The following is a 22,127-nucleotide window of genomic DNA, read 5'->3' as shown; positions in this document are numbered from 1 at the left end:
CCGCCCGCCTGCGGGAGGAGCCGGGTGGAGACCCGGGCGGGCGAGCTGGCAGGAGCAGCAGCCAGGAGTCGCCTGGGTTCCTGCTGGAGTGTGCTGGGTAGGTGCCTTGGTGACAGGGCTGTGTATGTGGTGGGCGGGAGTCCAAGCCACCCTGTGCCCCTGTTTCTATTGTTTCTTCCCCAGGGCAGCCATTGATAGGCATGTTGCAACCAAACCATTTATGCTCTGTTCTGAGATAGCTCTATGTGTGTGTGTGTGTGTGTGTGTGTGTGTGTGTCTGTCTGTCCAGCTGTCTCAGGGGCTGGGAGCCCTGCAGGTTTGGGGGGATGCTTCCTCTGTTGGCTGCTCCCCACTTCTAGGCTGGCCAGCCAGCTTTTCTTTCTGGGAGAAACAAGAAATGTTTGGTGGCCAAGAAGTCGGGACACTGCATGGGAGGGGAGTGCTCAGTCAGCAGAGTTGGCTATTGTGTCAGGGGTGCTGGCCGCACACCAGGCACCAGGGATGGAAGCTCGTGTCTAGCTTCACTGGCGGGGGAAGAGGTGGTCTCTGGAACTAGTCTCAGTGGGTAGCCTTTGGTCCCAGAGACGGCCTCTGCTGAAATGTCCACTGGAAGCACAAGCAAAGATGCTCTGCCTCCGAGCTCCAACCCCATGGGAGAGGGCCTGCACCTGCTTCCTTGGCTCCAGCTGAGACCCATCAGGCAGGGGGTGGTGGTAGAGACAGGCTCACACCACAGAGTTGGCCACTGTGAGCAGGCAGAAGCGAATTATTTTTCCCAGCCTGGAGGGTCCACATCTCTATTCTTGTTCCGGGGTGTCCAGGAAGAACCCTCGAACCCTAGGACTCAGGGCAGGAGGATAAACCTGGACCCAGAAAGGGAGGAGCCTAGTCCAAGTTTGAGCAGCAGGTCTCTGGCTGAGCAGGGACCAGGATGGAGGACTTCTGCCTCCTAGAACAGCAAGAACAGGATATGTGGGAAACCATTTCCCTGACCTGTGCTAAGTATTATAACTCAACTTCAAATCTGACCCTCCTGGCCTGAGAAGCTTGGTACACCAGGCCCGGCAGCGATGCTTGAAAACTTTCCACATCCTGCTGCCCTCAGGCCTTCTGGCTGGGTGGCTATCTGGCTCCCTCTCCCAGTGCTAGAGTGGGTACATCTCCTCGAGGGAAGGAGCTGCAGAGGCTGCCCTGCTGGTGCTTGCGGGATCCCAGCCAGGGCACTGCAGGCATAGTCAAAGTTTCCACCAAGGCCCCTTGAGTCCTCTGCGCCCAGCCAAGGGGCACCTCCCCTTTTCCCCAGCCCTAACACGTGGTGTGGCTTAGCCTAGGGCAGGCCCTTCAGGGAGCCGAGTTCCACAACAGGGCTCATTGCAAGCCCAGACTGGCTTCTGAGAACCAGGCAGATGGTGAAGATGAGGCAATTGAGGCAAGTGACCACTCCTCGTGAGAGGTCTCCAGGGCTTTGAGCCAGAAATTGTTGATGGGGCTTCTGATGATAAGTATGTAGTATCAGTGAAATCTGCACTTCCAGGCTTTCTTGCCTTTGCACATGCTATTCCAGCTACCTGGAAACCCCTCCCCTCCTATTCCCTTCTCTCCCCTCCTCTCCCCCCTGCTCCCCTCCCCTCCCCTCTCCATGTCTTATTCTATCCAAACTTCCACAACTAGAGCAAATACTCCAGCCAGAATGAGTCTGTCCATTGGTGGTGGCACCCATGAATATTGCTTTGTGTCCTATTTATGCAGAATCTGGGCCTTATTCATCCCTTAGTCGCAAGGACCTGGCCAGGGGCCTGGGGCATGGTTGGAGAGGGACTTTGCATTGTCCTGGCTAGGGCAGGTTTTCTTTGAGGACAAACACTGACATGCAAGTCAGCTGTGTCTGCCCATCTCCTAGCTCTGTGCCTGGCATAGAGGGCCTGTCAGGGAGCTCCTTTAGGAGAGGCCTAGGTTCTGAATGTCAAAGTTGTGTCCATAGGGCCAAGGGATGTGGGCTGGGTTTGATTGGAGGTGAGGCGGGGAGAATTCTGGCTTCATCGTGGCAGGGACCATAGGGAGAATCCACTCAGGGGTCATGCTGGGCTAGGTGGTATCCACAACATAGCCTGGGCCATGAAGAGTGGAGGGGTATCCCTGGCTGGTTGAAATGCAGTGCTCAAGATCCTTTGAACAGACTACAGGGGGTTGGAGCTCAGCTCCCTGGACCCTCTTGGGATGGTGCCAACCATAGTAGGTCTGGGGGGATTGATCCTCAAGTCAGTGGTCTGTGTGGCTCCCTCAGAACAGGCACAGCTGAGGAGAGAGTGCTTAGCCCCAGCTGGGTCCCTGGGGGCCAACAGCTGCTTCCCATTTGGCCTCTTAAGGCCCCGGAGATGGCAGTCTCCTTGCCTTCTATTAGCTTGGTGTAAAAGCAACTGCGGTTTTTGCCATTAAGAGTAATGTAAAACCACAATTACTTTTGCACCAACCTAATAGATAGCTAGATAGAGAACTGAGGCAGGAGAGGAAGGACTTGCTTAAGGTGACGTGCGACTCAGCAGGAAAGCAGAGACAAGAGCTCAGGTTCCCCAGCCCAGGCCTCTCTGTACTGCACCAACTGGATGTCTGAGTATCCAGGTTTCATCTTGGGGCTCTCTCTTTTTCTGGACTCACCAGTTACATGTCGCTTTTGGACCTTCGGGCTTACTGACTAGAGCCCTGCTATCCTCTGGGAAAAGCAGCATGTGCAATAGACAAAGCCCTTGGTCGGTGGGCTGGAGACTGCAGCACCTTCTAGTCCCTTCTTACTGATGATCTCAGGCAAATATGTCTTGTTTCTCACCTCAGTTTCCCCTTTGTAGCAACCAGGGACTGGACCAAGTATTGCCAGGTGCCTTCCAAATATCCAGTTCTCTGATTCTCTGCAGGCCATTTCCTCTTCCTGGCTTCCAAGAGTCAATGGTCAGGGCCAGGGCTTGGTGCAGCAGGGAAGCAGCCCCCAGCCTGTTCCCCAGGTGCCTCTGGGCAGGAGGCTTCTCATGCAAGCTGTAGCCCAAGCCGAAGCTGGGAGGTTTGTTGTTGTTTGTGGAGCCAGATGGTTTCCAAGATGTCATTGCTTAGGGGAAACCATCATTCCTCCCAGGAATAAACAAGGCTGCTTATGGCTCAGCCCCCTAAGCCCGGAGAAGCTGGAGCCACTCACAGCAGACCAGCCAGGCTCAGCCCCATGGAGTGCTGCCTGCCCCTACACAACCAGCTGTACCCTGGCTTCCAGGATTGGAGTGGGGATGGGGGCAGGATGGTGGGAGGGGTGTAAGCCTCTTGGGAAATCAGAGCTTCCAGGCACAGACGAGAGGGAAGAGGGTCCCAGGATACCCTCTTCCTTCTGGCAGTGGGCCTGAGTCATCACTTGAGATGTGTGGATAGCTGTCAGGTATGCCCGGTGCTCCAGATGGCCCAGGGCTTCTCCCCTCTCCCTGCCCTCCATGGGCCAGCCCGCTTGCACCTGGCACCATGGCTCAGGCTGCTGCTGGAGAACTGTCAGCGGCTCCCAACTTAGAAAGGGGGGTGTGCAGGAAGTTATTTGGAACTGGGCATGCTTTTCACTACATAACCAGGGCTCTCTGTGGTGTCCTTAGTTACCTCTTACTGGGGTTAGCTTTGGGCAAATAGCAGAGCTCGGGGACTTGGGGAAGGGTGGCAGAGGGTAAGGGAACAAGGGGAGAGGCAGAGAAAGGTCTTGGTAGTGCCTCTGGGGACCAAATGACTGGCAGGAACCGTGACAGCAAGCTGGAGGCAGCCAGGAGAAGGACCGTGGAATGGGAGGTGGCATGGCTGTGCCACTCCTCAAGTCAAGGGTTGTAAGTAATGTCCAGCCAGAACATGAAATCTTCACTTCTTAGACCTCACTTCCTGCAGTTAGTTCCCAGTTGATTCAAACAGCAGCAGCTCTGTACTGTACTCTCTGCCTCTCTCCCTTCCTTGTCTTCCTTCCTTCCTTCCTTCCTTCCTTCCTTCCTTCCTTCCTTCCTTCCTTCCTTCCTTCCTTCCTTCCTTCCTTCCTTCCATGTGTGTTAAGCACCTACTGTGTGCCATGTACTTGCAAATTACTGGAGGCCTAGATCTAAAAGTTCCCATCTTTAATCTAGTGCCAGGATGGTCAGGTAATGGACATTAACAACACAGCTTTAATGGAGAGGCACGGGGTGGTGGTGCGGAGCTGTGGGACCTGCCAGGGAAGCACCCAGTTCAGACTGGGAGCCTCAGCAAAGCTTCCTACAAGAGGTGAAGCTGAAGGTGATTGTACAGATGCTTGCCCTTTGAAGAGCAGGTCTCCATTCCAGTCTATCCACCCCTCTGAGATGTAGACGTGATTCCCTCCATGGAAATTGTTTTTGTGAGTCCAGCCTCATGCTTCTCCTTGTCTAGGGAGGTTGTATAGGAATAGGGGCTCTGGACTTGAGGGAAGGCTCTCTCCTACCTTACAGTCATGTGCTCTTGGACAAGAATGGAGCTTCTCCTGCTTTCATGTCCTCGAGCAGTGGTCTAGCCTCCTCGGGTTAAATGCGATGACAGCTGTAAAGCACTTAGACATGTTTCATGTGACTGGACTCTGTGTCCTGCCAGCAGTGGGAGTGCCACTAGCACCTATCTCATGGGTGGCTGTAATTAAATGCAGCGATGTACGTGAGGCGCTTGGCATGAGCAGGCATTCAGGAGGCAGCACGGCAGCGTTTTGCTGGAGGGAAGCAGTTGGAATGCGCAATCAGAGATGTGTACAAAGCAAGGAACTCACTGAGGAGCAGTGAGCCTCAGCCCAGGGAGCAGAGGAGGAGACACTGGGATGAGGGGTTTTATTTGTTTTTAAAATAAACCTTTTAAATCGAAGTATAGCATACTTCCAGAAAAATCAGAAGAATACAGCCAATGAATTTTCACAAAGCATAGACCCCATCCAGGTCAAGAAATAGAACATTCTGGTACCCTAGGAATCCCCACAAATAACCCTCTTTTAGTTTCTGTGACCTCAAAGGTAACCCCTGTCCTGACTTCCTTTTTTTTGGGCGGGGGGGGCAGAGTCTCGCTCTGTCGCCCAGGCTAGGGTGCAGTGCACTGCAACCTCCATCTCCCAGGTTCAAGCAATTCTCCTGCCTCAGCCTCCCCAGTAGCTGGGATTACCAGCGCATGCCACCATGCCCAGCTAATTTTTGTATTTTTAGTAGAGACGGGGTTTCACCATGTTGGCCAGGCTGGTCTTGAACTCCTGACCTCAGGTGATCCGCCCTTCTCGGCCTCCCAAAATGCTGGGATTACAGGCATGAGTCACTGTACCTGGCCCTTGTCCTGACTTCTCTCATTGATGAATGGAGCCTATCCTTTGTGTAAATGGAATCATTGAGTACATATTATTTCATGCTGACTTCTTTTGATCAGCATTTTGATGGCAAGATTCATCAGTAATATTGTATCAAGTTTTATTTTGTTTATTCTTGTTGCTCTGTGGTATTTCCTTGTATATACCACCACAGTTTATCTAATCTGCTGTTGATGAACATTTGTGTTGTTTACAGTTTGAGACTATAATGAATGGTGCTGCTATGAATATTCTCATACATATCTTTTGATGTACTATGGATGCTTCTGTTGGGTAAATACCTAAGTTTTGCAATTGCTGAGTTATAGAGTTGTACAGAGTTAGCTTTAGTAAATACCATGATATTATTTTCCAAAGTGTGACGGGAATACACTCACTTCAAGCTGTACATGAAAGAGCCTGTTACTCCATGTCTGTACCAACATTATTGGTATTAGATATTGTGATATCTAATTGTGGCTTTAATTTGAATTTCCTTGATGTCTGGTGAGGTCGAGTCCCTTTTTCATGTGTTGACTAGCCATTTGGATGACCTCTTTTGAAAAGTGCCTGTTCAAGTCTTTCCCCCATTTTCCTATTGGATTTTTTTTTCTGATTAATTTGTAGGAGCTTAAACAATATTGTAGATATGTGTTTATTGTTGGCTATGCACATTCCAAATATCTCTTCCCACTCTGGGATTTGCCTTTTTTTTTTTGAGACGGAGTCTCACTCTGTCGCCCAGGCTGGAGTGCAGTGGCCGGATCTCAGCTCACTGCAAGCTCCGCCTCCCGGGTTCACGCCATTCTCCTGCCTCAGCCTCCCGAGTAGCTGGGACTACAGGCGCCCGCCACCTCGCCGGGCTAGTTTTTTGTATTTTTTTAGTAGAGACAGGGTTTCACCATGTTAGCCAGGATGGTCTCGATCTCCTGACCTCGTGATCCGCCCGTCTCGGCCTCCCAAAGTGCTGGGATTACAGGCTTGAGCCACCGCGCCCGGCCATGCCTTTTCCCTCTCTTAAGGGTATATTTGAAGAACAGAAGTTCTTAATTTTAACGCAGTCCAATTTGTTAATCTTTTTTCTTTTATGGAGAGTGTTTGCTGAGTCCTGTTTCTTTGCTTATTACAAGGTTATGGACATATACTTTTATGTATTCTTTTAGATGTTTTATGTTTCATATTTAGATCTAAAATCCACTTGAAATAGATTTTTGTCCACTATATGAAGTACAGGTCAAGACTCATTTTCTTTGGATAAATATTCAATGTATTCAAAATCTATCCTGTCTCACTATAGGGCAATGTCACCTTTGTCAGAAATTGAGGGGCAATACATGTGTGGGTCACTTGAATTTTGAAGGATGAGTAGAGCTTCGGCAGGTGGACGGGGGAGGGGAAGTTGCTCTAGGCAGGACGTATGGTGTGAGCATAGGTTTAGAGGAGCCTGAGGGTAGAGTGTATCAGACTGGCTGGAGGGAAAAGAGGAGAAACAGTGTGGTGGAGAGGTTGGCAGGGGCAGAACACACAGGGTTAGAGGATGGGACTTTATCCTAGAGGGATGGAAGCATTTTGAACAGGAGAACAAGGTAGGCAAGTTGGTGCAGGACCGAGGGAGATAAGATAAAGTCTTATGACAGAGGGAGGCGAGAGGGTGGGTTTGGAGAAGATAGCAAATTCAGCCAAACCTAACCCTGACATCACCCCCAAGCAGAGATAGGGGTGCGCCTGCCTCAGAAGGCAGCAGTGAGGCCAAGGGTACCAGAGGCTTGGGAGGGTGACCTTCAGCCACAGCGTTGTGGCTTAGTCTCATGTCCACATGTCCATTCCGGTGTCCTCGAGTGAAAAAGCCTCTTTTTTCTGGGTGAACCCCCCCACCACCCAGTGCCCCCAGAGCTGCAGGCCCTGAAGGAGGAGGGCAGTGGGGCAGACTGGGGCAGACAGAAAAGGAAGGGAGCATATCTGGAAAGGGGGACGTTTCTGTTCCTCCTACCCTTGATGCCCCCACAAGGAGACCTGGCTATGCCTTGGGCCTTGAACTCTGATCTTTCTAGGCTAGCTGAGATGCAGAGCTGGACAGACATGCTGGGGAGAGCAAGACCCAGTGAGGGGAGTGATTTGGCCCAGGCCATGCAGTGAGCCAGTCCAACCCAACCTAGGGGCAGGCTGAGCACAGACTCATGTGCCTTCTCAGCTTCCAAGTTTCCTCCCCTGAAACCTGCAACTAATAGGACTCCTGTTCTAGGCTGCTGTAAGGGTCAGAATATGCCAAGTGCCCTGTTCCGGAATTGGATGCAGGAGAGGGAGCTGATGATGTCAATGATCATGATGAGAGTAACAATTATGATTATAGAAATTGCAGGTGCTTATTGAGCACTTACTAGGTGCCAGGCCCTATGCTAAGCCCTCCCCACAGAGCTGTGATGTAGATACTCAATATTCACATTGCCATTTTACAGGTGAGGAAACCTGAATAGGTTAAGCAGCCTGTGCAGTGCATTGACCTAGGAAGTGGCAGAGCCAGGGTTTGAAGCTAGATTTGCTGGTCTCCAAGCCCCAGTTCTTCATCAGCAATAGGCTTCCTTCCTTCCACCTCTGGCTCTCAGTTGTCCCTATTCTCAGAGCTGTTGCTTGGAGTTAAAATCTTAGTTTTTGGGTTGGTCCCTGGTGCCCACTCATGAGAGAGTCAAGCTGTGGAGAGGAAGGCAAGGAGCAGAGGCGCACCACCATGGGCTACTGTGTGTCAGGCAGTGCCTCCGTATGCCCCATAGCAGCCCTGTGAGGAAGCAGCATACTGGCTGTGAGGGAGGTGGCATATGGGTAGGAAGTGGGATTCACCCCCAGGCCCTCCTGCTTCCAAATGCTGACCTCGTGACTGCAGCGCTATTTGTGTCCTTTCCTGAGGTCGTCCTGGCATGGCAGAGCTTCTTTGATTAACCTAGCATAAAACATCACAGAGAAGCCACACGCTTCTAGCTCTCCCCACCTGGAAGGGGCCCCTGGGAGGGAGAGGATTTGGGAGGGTCACCAGGTGTACAGAATTCTGCACTGCCCCTCCCAACACCAGGTGTCATTTTCCTGCCCCTCAATATCCAACCATGTGGAGTCCGAGCAGGGCCCCTGTGTCTGGTATTGCTCACCACTGCCTAGCACAGAGCCTGGCCCAGGTTTGTCCTCAGGAAGCATCCTTTGAAGGAAGGGAAGGAGGAAGTGAAGAGAGCAGGAAAGGAGATCACAGAGGAGTAGAAAGAGCAGGGCTTTGGAGTCAGGCAGACAGTGGTTTCAATTCTGACTCTTCCACTGACTTGCTTTTTGATCTTGTGTAAGTTACTTAACATCTCTAAGTCCTAGTTTTCTTATTAAAAATGATACTGATCTCACAGGATTGTTGGAAGTAGAGCCTAAAGTATAAAGCAACTGTCACAGTGTGCGGCGTGCAGTAGATGCTCAGTTAATGATCTCGCTCTCTCTCCTCTTTGTCATCATTATCTGTTTCAAACACCTCTAGCTTTACCTTCCCTACCTCTGCAGCACTAAGTAAAACTGCTTTCAGGGTAACGTCGGAATTCCTTAATATATCCATGCTCCTGCCCCATCCAACCACCTCCACTTCCTTGAATGTTCCCTGCTGGCTCTGGCTCAGCCTGGAATATCCTGTCCCATCTTTTCCCCCATTACCTCCTCCCAGAGCCATCCTAGTTGTCCCTGCTGCCTCTACTTCCACAGCCTCCTAGGGTGGTAGCAGGTGGGTGAGAGATTGATCTGGCACCTCCAAGGCAGGGAACATGGCTTGCTGCTGTTTGGCAGCAATAGCCAGCACAGGCCCTGGCACATGGCTGCAGCTCTGTCGGTATTTGCTGAGTAAGTCTTGAGGGAAATGGTGTGAATAAGCCAGACATGATTCTGATGAGCCAAACAGGACCTGCCCAGGGCCATGACAGCAGGGCAGGCTGGGTCTTGGCAGGGCAGCAGAGAGCCTTCTAGCCAGGGCATCCGAGGCAGATTGAACCAGTGCTCACAGGGATGGGCAGGAAGTGGACTTGAGGGATAGAGAGCTTAGGGAAATGAGATGGCCCCAGCACACACACACACGGAGCAGGCAGAAAAGCAGAGTGCTAGGTGGGAAGGGGAGTGAGGATGGATCCCACAGGCGAACCGATTCCTTAGCAGAGCCCCAGGGGTCCTGGAGTTCCCCTTCTTACAAGGTGTCAGTCACTACTAGCTCAGGAAGAGACTGGGAACTCCCCTGCTCTCAACTCTCAACTCCCTGCATTTCAGAGAAGAGAGTTGGAGGTGTCGAAGGGGTGTTTGGGGTGGTGGGTGGGGACAGAGACTACGAGTCCACCCCACGTTGAAGCAGTGGTGTCAGAAACAGAGGCGAGAGGAGAAGGGGCCTGGTTGGGGGGGGGGTGACAGGGCAGCACCATGCTGAAACCCAGACCCCAGGAGCCGCCTCCCCGCCCAGGGAGAAGCTGGGCATCCAGGCAGGTGGTGGTGGGTCTCCAGCAGGCTGCAAATGTCATGTCCTTCTGGCTTGGTCAGGCGATAGCCAAGAGTAGGGAGGGTTTCTGAGAGGCCCTCCTATCTCCTCTTTCCTCAGGGATTCCCTTTCCATGAGTGTTGGCTTTGTCCTGAGAGTCCCTGTGCGGGGGTGAGCTAACCTTCTGTTTCTCAGTATTGCTTTCTGTATAGTGGGTACGCTCCCTACTGTGGTGTGCCGCCCTCCTGAACCTCACAGAATTCGTCTGTGGTCGAATTCCTCCTTTGCCCCTCTCTCCTCCTGCAGCTGGGCCTCTGTTTGGGGATCATGAATGGGTAGCTGCCTCCAGGGAACTTGCCAGCCCCCAATCCTGCTCCAAGGTCATGCCTCTTCTGCACGGGCTCCTCATTATAGACAGGGTTTTATGTGTTGAAACTGGTCCTGGGCAAGGTTCTGGGCTGGATTTTAGTGCTGATTCTGTTGTATGACCTTGGTCTTATCACTTCCCTTCTCTGGGCCTCACAAAACAGACAGTCACCTTGCCTGTTACCTGACGCCACTCTCCAGAATTGTCTTGGGAGTCAGAAAAAAGTAAAAAGGCCTGGGCCTTACTCGTAGGGAATGTGATGCAGCAGGTCTTAGATTGGGTCCAGACAGGCATTTGTAAGATGCTCCTCAACATTTTAAAAAAACGAGTGTGTATTTTATATAAGCTCCTGGGTGCTGCTGCTGCTGACTCTTGGGCTGCACTTTGAGGCTAAGAGTCTAGATGGTCCTGTGAGGTTCACTGGATTGTTCTTTCTTTCTTTTTTTTTCTTTTTTTTTTTTGAGACAGAGCGAGAGTCTTGCTCTGTCACCAGGCTGGAGTACAGTGGCGTGATCTTGGCTCACTGTATCCTCCCCCTCCCGGGTTCAAGCCATTCTCCTCCCTCAGCCTCCTGAGTAGCTGGGATTACAGGGACCTACCACCACGTCCAGCTAATTTTTGTATTTTTAGTGGAGACAGGGTTTTACCATGTTGGCCAGGATGATCTCGATCTCCTGACCTCGTGATCCGCCCTCCTCGGCCTCCTGAAGTGTTGGGATTACAGGCGTGAGCCACCGCGCCCGGCGATTGTTCTTTCGTTCATTTATTCATTCATCAAACACTTCAGGTGGGGAGTGGTCAGACGTGAGGCTAGAGGGAGACAGAGCCCAGGGTCTTCCAGGGCTACAGAATTTGGACTTTATCTGAGAGGTATTGGGGAGCCAGCCACAGCAACGTTTTAAGCAGAGGAGTGACAAGTTGAGGTTTGCATGTAGACAGCTCCCCTGACATAGCACAGAGAACGGCCAGCAAGGTCTGCACTGCCACTGTGAGCCCCGCATCATCCTGATGGGAGATGACGGTGGTCTGGAGGGAAGTGGTGGCAGTGGACACGGAGAGAGTAGCAACATTCTTTTTAAAAAAGATGAATCAACTTTTTAATTTTTTATTTTTTGAGACAGTCTCACTGTATTGCCCAGTCTGGAGTGCAGTGGCATGATCTCGGCTCACTACAACCTCTGCTTCCTGGGTTCAAGGGATTCTCCTGCCTCAGCCTCCTGAGTAGCTGGGATTACAGGTGCACATCATGTCGCCTGGCTAATTTTTGTATTTTTATTAGAGACGGGGTTTCACCATATTGGCCAGGTTGGTCTCGAACTCCTGACCTCAGGTGATCTACCCACCTCGACCTCCCAAAGTGCTGGGATTACAGGCTTGAGCCACCGTGCCCGGCCTCAACTTTTATTTTTTAGAGTAGCTTTAGAAATTAGCACGAAGTACAGAGAGTTCCCATATACTCTGTCCTCCTTATTGCCAACCTCCCTAGTGGAAAGATCCTTGAAGTTGTATAAGTAATGATCAGGATTTGAGGACTGACCATGGGGGTGGTCGTGGAGGAAAAGGAGGAGAAAATGCTGGCCAGTTCCCTGGTTTGGGCAACTGGTGGTGGCTTCATTGATACAGGGGTCATGAGAGGAGGGATGATGAACTTGTGGGGAGATCACACATTCAGTGTAAGGCTTGTTGAATTGGGGGCACTGATGAGATATGCAGAAGGAGGCCTCCATCCCTGTTCCTGGGCTGCAGCCACACGGCTGTCCTCTGTCTCAGCAGCATGCTAAGGCTCTTCCTGGCCTGGGGCCTTGGCCTATGCTGCTTCCTCCTCTAGTGAGCCCCACCCTGCCCCTTGAGCAGATTTCAGTCTCCAGCCGTTCCACAGGGCGGCCTTCCCAACACTCCCCTGGACTCCCTCACAGCACCCGAGGGTTTTCCTTCACACCGCAGATCTTGGTTTCTGTTTATCCTGTGTTTACAGCAGTGATGACTTGGTCAATATCCCTCCTTCCTCTCTAGTTTGTAGGCTCCACAAGGACAGGGATCGTGTCTTTCTTATTCCCTCCTTTATGCACAGAGCCTAGAACAGTGTCTGGATGCAGAACTATTCCATGAGGATTTGGTGAATGCCTGTGGCATCTCAACTCAGGAGAGGGGTCTGGGCTGGCAGTGTGGACTGCGAGTCATCAGTAGCCAGATGGTACAGATAGCGATTGTGGCCTGGGGAGTGGATGGGTTCCCAAGGGAGTAGACAGGACTGTGATGACAGGGGCCCTGCAGCAGGTCCTAAGGGACAGGCAGACAGGCCCATGAGAGGATGGAGAAGGGGTCAGTGGAAATTCAGGGAGGGAGATGTTAAAACCACGCCGTGCTGGGGTGACCATAGCTATTGTTTATTGGGTGGTCATGTGTGCCCTCATGGTGCTGAGCTCTGGATACTCGTTAGCTCATTTATTCCTCTCAACATTGTGAGGAGGTTCTAGAAATCCTGTGTTCTAGAAATCCTGTGTTATGGCTAAGGAAACTGAGGCACAGAAAGGTTAAGCCCAAGGTCACCTAGCAAGTAAGTGTGAAGTTAGTATCTGGAGCTCCCCCTAATGTAAGCACCGCCTCCATCCTCCTGAATTTTGCCAAACCTGCTGTGTTGGAGAGAGTGGAGGTAGAGGGGACAGGAGAATGGCCTGGAGGGTCTCTGAGCTGGTGATGGAGGAAGCACTGGGTGTGCCAGACTCTGGATGGTCAAGAGGCCAGACCTGGAGGAGCTGGGCTGACGCTGAGCCGGGAGAGCTAAGTGTTAGCTGAGCTGTCAAGGTTCCTGGAAGCTAGCATTGAGTCAGGGACCTGAAGCTAGGGAACCAGAGCATGCCACGCTTGAAGGAACAGCCCATCTTGAAAGCCTGGAGGTCCAATGTGGGGCAGGAATTCTAACAGCCTCTCCCTTTCTCAAAGGACTTTACAGTTCACAGAGTGCCTTCCTGCCCTTTCTCAGACTTGGTCCCCTTAGTCTCTGGCATAGGAAGCTGCAGGCATCCTCACCCTCTTTCATGGCAGAGAAAACCAAGCTTGGAGTGGGGTAGCTTGGGGTCACACAGCTAGCAAATGATGGAGTGAGGATTCCAGTCCAGGTCTTCTGGCCGCATGTCCAGTGCTCTGTTGGTAAAATCCTGGCTGTTAAGGGCCACCCTGAGACAGAGGCAAACCCCAGTTTACACCCCCCAGTGCAGGAAGTGGTTTTCGAGGGTAGATGCGGAGCCCGGCATCCATGGTGGCTGTGATGAATCATCAGAGTGAGAGCTGCAGGTTGTCCCTGGGTCAGCAGACCTGACTGCTCAGTGAGTAGCTGTGTGATGTTGGACAAGTCACTTCCAGCAGCCCACCACTACCCCCAACCCAACAGCCGGTGGGCGTCTGGGGCCCAGGAGCCAAAGCTGGTATGAGTGTGAACTCTGGGTGTTATAGCTGCCATCCCTCCTTAGCCTGTTCCGAGCTCTGGATTGGATTTGGGAGAGGATTTGATTAGGTCCTAAATAGTGGCTCCATTTAGAGGGCCTGGTTCATTTCCTGTGTGCTTACAGCAGATGAGACACGGGCAGAATTAACCTGGTCTAGTCAAGCCAAAGAAGTGATGGATGGGAAAGACACAGACGCGCACCTCGGAAGGGCGGGGCAGTGGCTTCCAGCACTCTGGACCCAAGGCCCTGGGTGAGCAGGCTGGTCTCCCTGGCACCCTGGCTGGATTCTTATTACTCCAGCTGGTTGTAACAGCTGCCTCACAGGGTCCCCAGCTGCCTGTACTTCCTCTATCAGAGCAATCCCCATGCTCCTTGAGACGAGTTATCTAACCTCTGTTTTTTCTGCTTAAGTGAAGGCAGAGATTGTCTGACTTGTTCCCTGCCATCCCCCCAGTACCTACCTAAGTGCTTGGAGAATGAATGAATGAATGCATGAATGTGTGCATGCCCCAGTCCTCCCTGCCACCCACAAATCCTGCCCACATTCCCCAGAGCAGCTTTGACACAGCACAGCTCTGCCTGTGGCATTTCGTTGCTCACAGGGCAATCCCATGCCTACCATGTGTTCTGCAACCTCCCCCTCATCTTTGCCTCCCCTCCTGTCCTAATTTTCTCCTACACTTGCCACCCCCGCCCCTGGATTTCTCGGGTGTCCTGTAATTGCTCTGGAGCTCCCGTCAAACCACTTCCCACCCCAGCTCTCCCAAGAACACAGGCCGTACCAAACCTGCACGCAGTCCCTGTTCATACAGGCCTGCCTGCGAGCACAAACCATGAGCTCTGGGCCCTGTTCACCAGCATCTGCTGGTGTGGGATGCACCCAGGTGAGGGGCCTCAGGCAGCACTCCAGGCTGTTCCTCCTCCCTCTACAGCCCCCTGAGGGCCCCAAACACTTGTGTGTAAGGCTGCAAGGAAACAGGGAGAGACCCTGGGCAGGAGATGTGAATTCTAATCCTGAATCAGCCTCTCATTCTTAGGTAATTCCCATACCCTCTGGGACCCCAGGTTTCTTATCTCTAAAATAAGACCATTGATAGCTCCCATTGTGTCAAAAGCTTTTCCAGGGCCAGGCACTGTGAGGAGACTCAAATAGTCCTGTGAGTCCAGTGTGATATCACTGGGCTCAATTCCAGATGAGGAAACAGAGGCTCTGAGGCGTTGAAAGGCTTGGCCGGAGTTGCACAGCTAAAAAGTGGCCCCATTGGGATCAAAATCAGCCTGGTTCGGGTATCTGAGCACATAACCACTGGGCCCTCTGCGAACCCTTCCATCTTGGTTAGTTTCTCAGCTGATCCCTCTGGGTAGGGGCCCTCTGGGGACAGCACCCCTGCCTGAGCGGCACTTCCCCTCCTGGCTTTGTTTGGTTTGGCCTCGATTTAGAACAGGGTTGGCAGAGGCAGGCTGACTTGCATTTCTGGTTTTGGGTTTGTTGCTGCACTTTCCCCAAGGGGTGGGCGGGCTCCGACTGTCATCACCGCTGGGACAGGCCTGGGCCCCACCCTCACCACCCAGGAAAGGGGAAATGCAGCCTGCTCCCCACTCAGTGCCACTCTGTGCCAGGCCCTGAGGGCACCCGGCTGCTGCTTCCTTCCGCCTTTCCCCAAGGACTATCAGAGGCAGGTGGCTGGGCCGGGGGGTGGGTCGGGGGGAGGTCTGGCCATGTGCTAGGGTGATAGGACTGAGGGGCGTCAGGGAGCTGGCTGCAGGGCAGTTTGTTCCTCCTGATGGAGAATGCTCCCTGGTGGGTGGGGAGATGGGCTGGGGACTGGGTTGCTCATGGGGACAGAGATCAGAAGTGGGCTTGAGAAGAACAGGGCCAGAAGGCCTAGGCTCTGGCCCCAGCCTAGCCCCTGATTTGTGCAGGGTGGCTTTGGGCAAGTCACTAAGTCACTGTCCAGACTGGGCCCTCAGCCTTCCTGTCTACCCAGTGGAGGGTCTTTCTGTCCACCTGGGAACAGCCTGATGGGACTGAAGCACAGCCCTTAGTTTCCAGATGAGAATTCTGGACTGGAGGCCCTGACATTACAATTGCCAACACTGACTCTGGTGTTTGACAGAGTTTGGGGTACGTGGGAAACATGTGCCACTGGTTAAGGTCCTTAACTTCAGAATTTCCCTCTAGATCAATGCTTTTTAAATCACTACCTCAAACACCACTGTCTCCTATAGGAGCTTTCCGCCTTTTCCAGCATACGCTCCTGATCTGTTACTCAGGCACGCTGGTTATCCCATTTCATAGATGGACACCTTGAGGCCTGAAGGTTGGTGACTGGCTCTACCTGACATGCCTGTGTGATTCTAGGTTGCCCTTTGCTCCTCTGGGCCTCAGCCTTTCTGTCTATGCAGTGGGGATTTCAGATCGCTCTTGTTCCAGAATCTGAGACTATAAGGTCTGAGAGGGCCCTTGTGTGGAGTCACCTCTGAGCTGCAGGCAGGATTTCCAGGGCAAGAAGGCCACAGCATCAGCAGGTACCTGTCTTTGGCCTGTGAGCCACAGCCTAAGGCATGCCCTTCCTGACCGTAGCCAGATCATACTAGAGTCCTCCGAGGCCTCCCCTCCCTCGTCCAGCCACCGTCTCTGCTCTACAGGGCTCCACTTTCACTTTCATGCTCCCAGGCTGTGGCTCTTACCCGTGCCGCGCTTTCACATCCGCTCACATCTGTGCTCCCAGATGCCAGTGTGACCCCTGACACGTGTGTGCAGCAGCCTGCAGCTGCTCCAAGCCATGGCTGATCACTGACTCCCAGCTGTGGGGCTTCACCATTACAGACCCCCCGGGGCTTCAAAGACTTCTCAGCTTCGAGCATGGCCTTTTGGGTATCAGGGCAGCTGTATAATAGTGGGTAAGTCACTGGCCTTTGGACTCAGTTTTGTTATCCATCAAATGGACATTAATGATTTCTACAATGAGAGCTCTTAATCCACGTTCTGGGGGTACTTACCTCTGAAGTTTTCTGCCAGTGTGCACATGTGCCCGCATGTGCACACATTCCCAAGCATCTGTTCAGTTCCTGAGTATGTGTGGGGTATTTCTCTTTCATTTGTTCTCAGCAGCTATGGCTTCTTAAAGGACGGAACCTGGGCTCTAAATAAATAGTTCCAGCTCCCGCATTCCTGGACCTTGAGTGGGAGGGGCCTAGCCCAGGCTTGAGAACTGCCTCCCAGTGTGGTTGTGGCACCATGGACACTCCTGACTTTCTCGGGGCCCCAATCTTCTGGTGACGTAGCTGCTATTCAGACTTTCATCGAGAGAAACATTTTTCTCTTTGTGCATGAAATCTACTGTTGAAACTCAGCAAAACCCCCTAGGATCCCGAGGGTTGTGTGTGAGGCAGGAGATGCTGTGTTTTTTGAGGAATCCTTGAGGTTCCTCCAAGCAGTTGAAAAATCCCTGGATGGGTGATTCCTCAGGGAGGTTCCATGTTTCTGTGACATCTGGTAAGTCCAGGTGTGGACAATATTTTAAAGTTCCGGTTTCATTCCAGTTTACTAGTTTCAAAAAGATACTTAAGCGTTCAGAGCATATTCTTGTTTGAATGACTCATTTAGTTCAGGTAGAAGACACCCTGGGCTGGGTTCAGTGACTGCCCTGGGTTTGGGGCTTGACTTGGTTCTGGTCCATGAGCAGAAACTGCCCGTTCTCCTTTATCCCCAGAGGCGACTTTGACCCTGTTTCCTTTTCTGTAACATGGGGACAGTGATGCTTCTTTTATAAGGTTGTTGGGAAGGCCATATAAGAGAGTGGGGTCAAGCTGCCCTAGCAACTGCCAAGGCAGGAGCTAGATAGACAGTGGTTACCTCTCCCTCTTCTCCTGTAAATGACCAGCTGTGTTTTTGATGGAGTGGAAAGTTCAAGCAAGAAGACAGGGTGAGAATTGTTACACAGCTAAGTCAAAGGGGCTTTGGGGGTTCCATCTGGCACCTCAGCTTTCAGACTGGGGGGCCGGGATTCAGGCTACTGCCTGATTCCATGTCAGCTCATGCATGGTGTCTGGCATCTCAGCGCCTCCTCTTCTGAACCGTTCTTGTTTTCTTTCTGTTTCCCAGATGTTTGAGACGGAGGCAGATGAGAAGACGGAGATGTCCTTGGAGGAAGGGAAGGGGCCTGGTGCCGAGGATTGCCCACCCAGCAAGGAGCCCTCTCCTGGCCAGGAGCTTCCTCCAGGACGAGACCTGCCACCCAACAAGGACTCCCCTTCTGGGCAGGAACCCGCTTCCAGCCAAGAACCACTGTCCAGCAAAGACTCAGCTACCTGTGAAGAATCCCCTCCAGGCCCAGATGCCCTGCCCAGCAAGGATGCACCACCATGCCAGGAACCCCCTCCAGCCCAAGACCTCTTACCCTGCCAGGACCTGCCTGCTGGTCAAGAACCCCTGCCTCACCAGGACCCTCTACTCACCAAAGACCTCCCTGCCATCCAGGAACCCCCCACCCAGGACCTTCCACCCTGTCAAGATCTGCCTCCTAGCCAGGTCTCCCTGCTGGCCAAGGCCCTTACTGAGGACACCATGAGCTCTGGGGACCCACTAGCAACCACCGGGGACCAACCTACGGCCTCCAGGCCAGCCTTCGTGATCCCCGAGGTCCGGCTGGATAGCACTTACAGCCAGAAGGCAGGGGCAGAGCGGGGCTGCTCAGGAGATGAGGAGGAGGAAGAGGCCGAGGAGGGGGAGGAAGGGGAGGAAGGGGAGGAGGACGAGGATGAGGACACCAGCGATGACAACTATGGAGAGCGCAGTGAGGCCAAGCGCAGCAGCATGATCGAGACGGGCCAGGGGGCTGAGGGTGGCCTCTCACTGCGTGTGCAGAACTCGCTGCGGCGCCGGACGCACAGCGAGGGCAGCCTGCTGCAGGAGCCGCGAGGGCCCTGCTTCGCCTCCGACACCACCTTGCACTGCTCAGACGGTGAGGGCGCCACCTCCACCTGGGGCATGCCTTCGCCCAGCACCCTCAAGAAAGAGCTGGGCCGCAATGGTGGCTCCATGCACCACCTTTCCCTCTTCTTCACGGGACACAGGAAGGTGAGAAAGCTAAAGGGGGAGGGAGAAGGATACATGCAATGTGGGGAGGGCTGGCCCAGGGGCTGCAGGGAATGAGCAGTCACCGTGTTCCACCCCCGCTGTCCCGGCAGCCTCCCAGCGAACCTTCCACCTGTTGGACAGAAGGTAAAACTGAGGCCCAGTGGGACCAAGAAGGCAGAGCCTGGACTTAAACCCATGACGTTAGGACTCTAGATGCTGTGTTCTTATAGCTCCACTGGTCCCCACAGAAAGCAGAACAGGTGTAGCTTAGCCCAGGCCATTGTGTATTTGGATTTAAAAGATCTGAGGTAGTAGCTGGAGAAATAGAGTTACAGCTTAGCCAGACTAGAAATCCATCAGCCAGTCACAACGACAACACACATTTATTCCATGTCCGCATTATCCTAAGCAGTTTACATTAACTCATTAACTCTCACAATGGCCCTTTGAAGTAGATAGTATTTTGGTGTCCATTTTACAGCAGAGGAAACTGAGGCAAAGAAAGGTTATCTAATTTGCTCCAGGTTACACAGTTTATCAGTGTCTGAACCAGAATTAGAATCTGGTTCCAGGGCCAGTGCTCTTAACCAACCACCACACTGTTTGCCTCTCATGAATATTTATATGTAGATAAATAAGTATTTATCGATTTCCTGCTGTGTACCAGGCCCTGGGCTGTGCAACAAGGCAGGAGCCACAGAAGTGTGTGAGGCTGGTCTCAGCCTGAGAGAAATAAGTTATCTGTGTGAGCCTTGAAAGTGGCCTAACAGTGAACAGATTGTGCCATGATCTTGAAGTCCACCATCTAGTTTGGGTCTGGGCTCTGTTTCTTACTATGTGGCTTTGGTTGAGTCACTCAACTCCTCTGAGCCTTAGTTTTCTTCTCTGAAAAGTAGGGGTTAATAGCACTCACATCCCAGAACAGTTGAGGATGAATGGAAGAGGCTGGTGCCTGACAACACTAGCCACATGAGTGGTGGCCCTCAGGGAATGATGGGCCCCACTCCTTCTCCTGAAATGCAACAGCCTGTACAAGGTGTTGGTGTGAGGCCAGGTGAGTAGGGGTGGTCAGTGCCCATGGAGTGCAACTGACTCAGAGATCTAGAACTTCAGGAGGACAGACCCCAGGGCCTAAGGTCATCAGGGAAAGCATCTGGAGGAAGATACCTCTCAGCCTGGCCTTGAAGGTTGAGCAGGATTAGAATAAACAGAGAGGTAGAGGCACGCATTCTTTGGCTAGAGCAGAGCATTCCTAAAGGACAGATGCCTGGCACAGGTGCTGCTAGTCCTCCCTCCAACCAGCGGCAGACATCACTAACGGATTCCAGCATACTTCCTCACCAAGTTGGGACATGTCCTCAGAAGCCTGCTCAGCTTCTTAGCCACTAGCAAGAAGGCAGACTTGGCATCTGGGGAGATGCCTTCTGCTGAAAGCTAGTCATCCTCAAAGGGCAGGCTGGGGCCCTCCAGAAAAGGGTCTTGAACTTTGGCCTGGGAACTGAATCTCCGTTTCCTTATCTGTAAGCATGTGTGGTTCTCACACTGTGGTGTGCTCCGGAATCACCAAGCGGAGGTTATTAATATATGATTCCTAGTCCCCATACCCAGAATTCTACAATCAGAATCTCTAGGGGGTGGTTCCCAGACCCTGTATTTTAAACATGCCCTGAGGGATCATGATCTTGCCAAAGTTTGAATATCACCATCTTAGGCCATTTCTTGATGGTTTCTACAAGAGAGAGTCTGGAATGCTGCCCTTCCAAGGCAAGGCCTCAGGCTCACTCAGATCAGGCCTGGCCACTTTTCTTAGGAGGGCGGTTGAGGCCCACCTGCCTTGGGCTTCCCAATCCTGATTCCCCCACTACACCCTTCCCAGTTCTATTCCCCCCAGCACACTTGCTCCAATAAAACTATTTATATACAGATAAATTCATACACATTCATGTGTATGCATCTATCTAATTCCCCGGCTCAGTTGGCCTCAGCTCCTATTTTGGGACAGATACTTATGCCTGGGAGTCCAGCAGGCCTGGACCAGCTCTCTTTTGTCTCAGCTTCCTCCTTTGGGTTTCCAAGGTTCCCACTGGCACCCTCCCCTGTCCCACCAACTTTTAGCCGGTCACTGCCTTTCTTGTGTTTGAGTGGCTGAGCTGGCAGAGACACCTGAGACTGCCTCCAGCCTGGTGGTGGCCACCCTTCCATGTGGCTTCCACACACCAGTCCCTGAGCGCTTTGCCATTCACATCCTGCCCTGTCCCGCCAGCAGCTTCAGTATGAAACCCACCCTTGTGAAAAGGAGATGAAGCCCAGATGGGACAAACACCGTAGTCTAGCTCCATCTCTTACTGGTACTGGGCCTTGGGCAAGTCCCTGCCCCTCTGTGAGCCACAGTTTCCTCACTGGTGAAGTGGGTATGGTAATAATCCTTCCTAGGGTTGCTGGGAAAATTAAATAGCTTAACACAGGTAAAACATTTAGGGGAGTATCTGGCGCTCAGCACCTGGGGGGTGCTGCATAAATGGTAATCATGTGATGAGGAGAGGGAGGGAGAGAAGAGCAGTAACCAGGGTAGTACTGGCTGTGCCACCATTCAAAGTAGCACCAGACCCCATTTCTCACCTTCCTAACACCGCTGCAAGGTGGACAGGCACTTGTCTTACAGTGGGAGGCTGAGGCTAGCAAGAGATGTTTTGTCCCCAGCCACACAACAGCAAGTGATGATGGCGCTGGACAAGGTCTCACCCTTGTCCAGTCACTCCTCTGTGGCTCTACTGCAGACCCTGTGACCTCATGCTGATGAGGGTCCAGGGGTGGGGGACTGGCAGAGGGACTGCGGCGGGTTCCCCCATGACTTCTGTCTTCCTGGCTTTGGCCTGGCTCTTCTGGGAGGGTCCCCTGATGCTGATGGGCCATTATTCCCAGGCAATGCCAGGCAAGAGGTGAAGAGGGGAGGGGTGAAGTGTTCAGGCTGTGGAGTCAGACAGACCCAGGTTCAAGTCTCAGCTCTGCCTCATTCTCCCTGGCTCTGAGACCTTGGCCAAGTTGCTTCTTTCTCTAAGCTTCGGTTTTCTCTTATAAATGGAACACAGAGTCCCCCGGGAGTTGTACCAAGGGTTCCAGGGAGCAGTACATAGAAAGCTCGGGCTGGTCATTTGTGCTGCCGTGCAGATAAACTGAGGCTGTCCAGAGCGCATGCTGCCTGCCACAGGATGATTTTCAGTCTCACCGTTGTCACCACTCCACACTCCTGGTATTCTGCTGTCTTGTGTGCTGAGCAATTTCTACTGCGAGTAGGAATGTCAGAACAGGCAGACCTCAGAGATGGTCGGCTCAGCCATGGTGATCTCACAGATGGGCCAACTGAGTCCAGAGAGGGAGAACACCCCCTCTGCCACTCCCCCACCCCGCCCCCGCTGCCA

The 22,127-nt window shown here is 52.6% G+C and overlaps 1 protein-coding gene across 10 annotated transcripts in view; it reads left to right on the top strand.

The window, feature by feature from the left end:
- The window catches only part of RGS3 (regulator of G protein signaling 3), a 138,627-nt gene that overhangs the window by 105,911 nt on the left and 10,589 nt on the right, over nucleotides 1–22,127 (top strand). For 7 of the 10 annotated variants that reach the window (XM_017875958.1, XM_017875957.1, XM_017875956.1 and 4 more), the window contains one exon: nucleotides 17,734–18,708. In XM_017875958.1, the coding sequence (XP_017731447.1) occupies nucleotides 17,734–18,708 (975 nt within the window). Of the gene's footprint in view, nucleotides 1–8; nucleotides 98–15,213; nucleotides 15,302–16,134; nucleotides 16,155–17,733; nucleotides 18,709–22,127 lie in introns of those variants that run through there. The other 3 variants (XM_017875961.1, XM_017875962.1, XM_017875964.1) reach the window with 3 other exon arrangements.

This window comes from Rhinopithecus bieti, unplaced genomic scaffold (assembly GCF_001698545.2).
Source record: "Rhinopithecus bieti isolate Rb0 unplaced genomic scaffold, ASM169854v2 scaffold_9997, whole genome shotgun sequence".
NCBI lineage: Eukaryota > Metazoa > Chordata > Mammalia > Primates > Cercopithecidae > Rhinopithecus > Rhinopithecus bieti.
The sequence above is the reverse complement of the archived record's forward strand: the minus strand, read 5'-3'. Positions and strand labels throughout refer to the sequence as shown.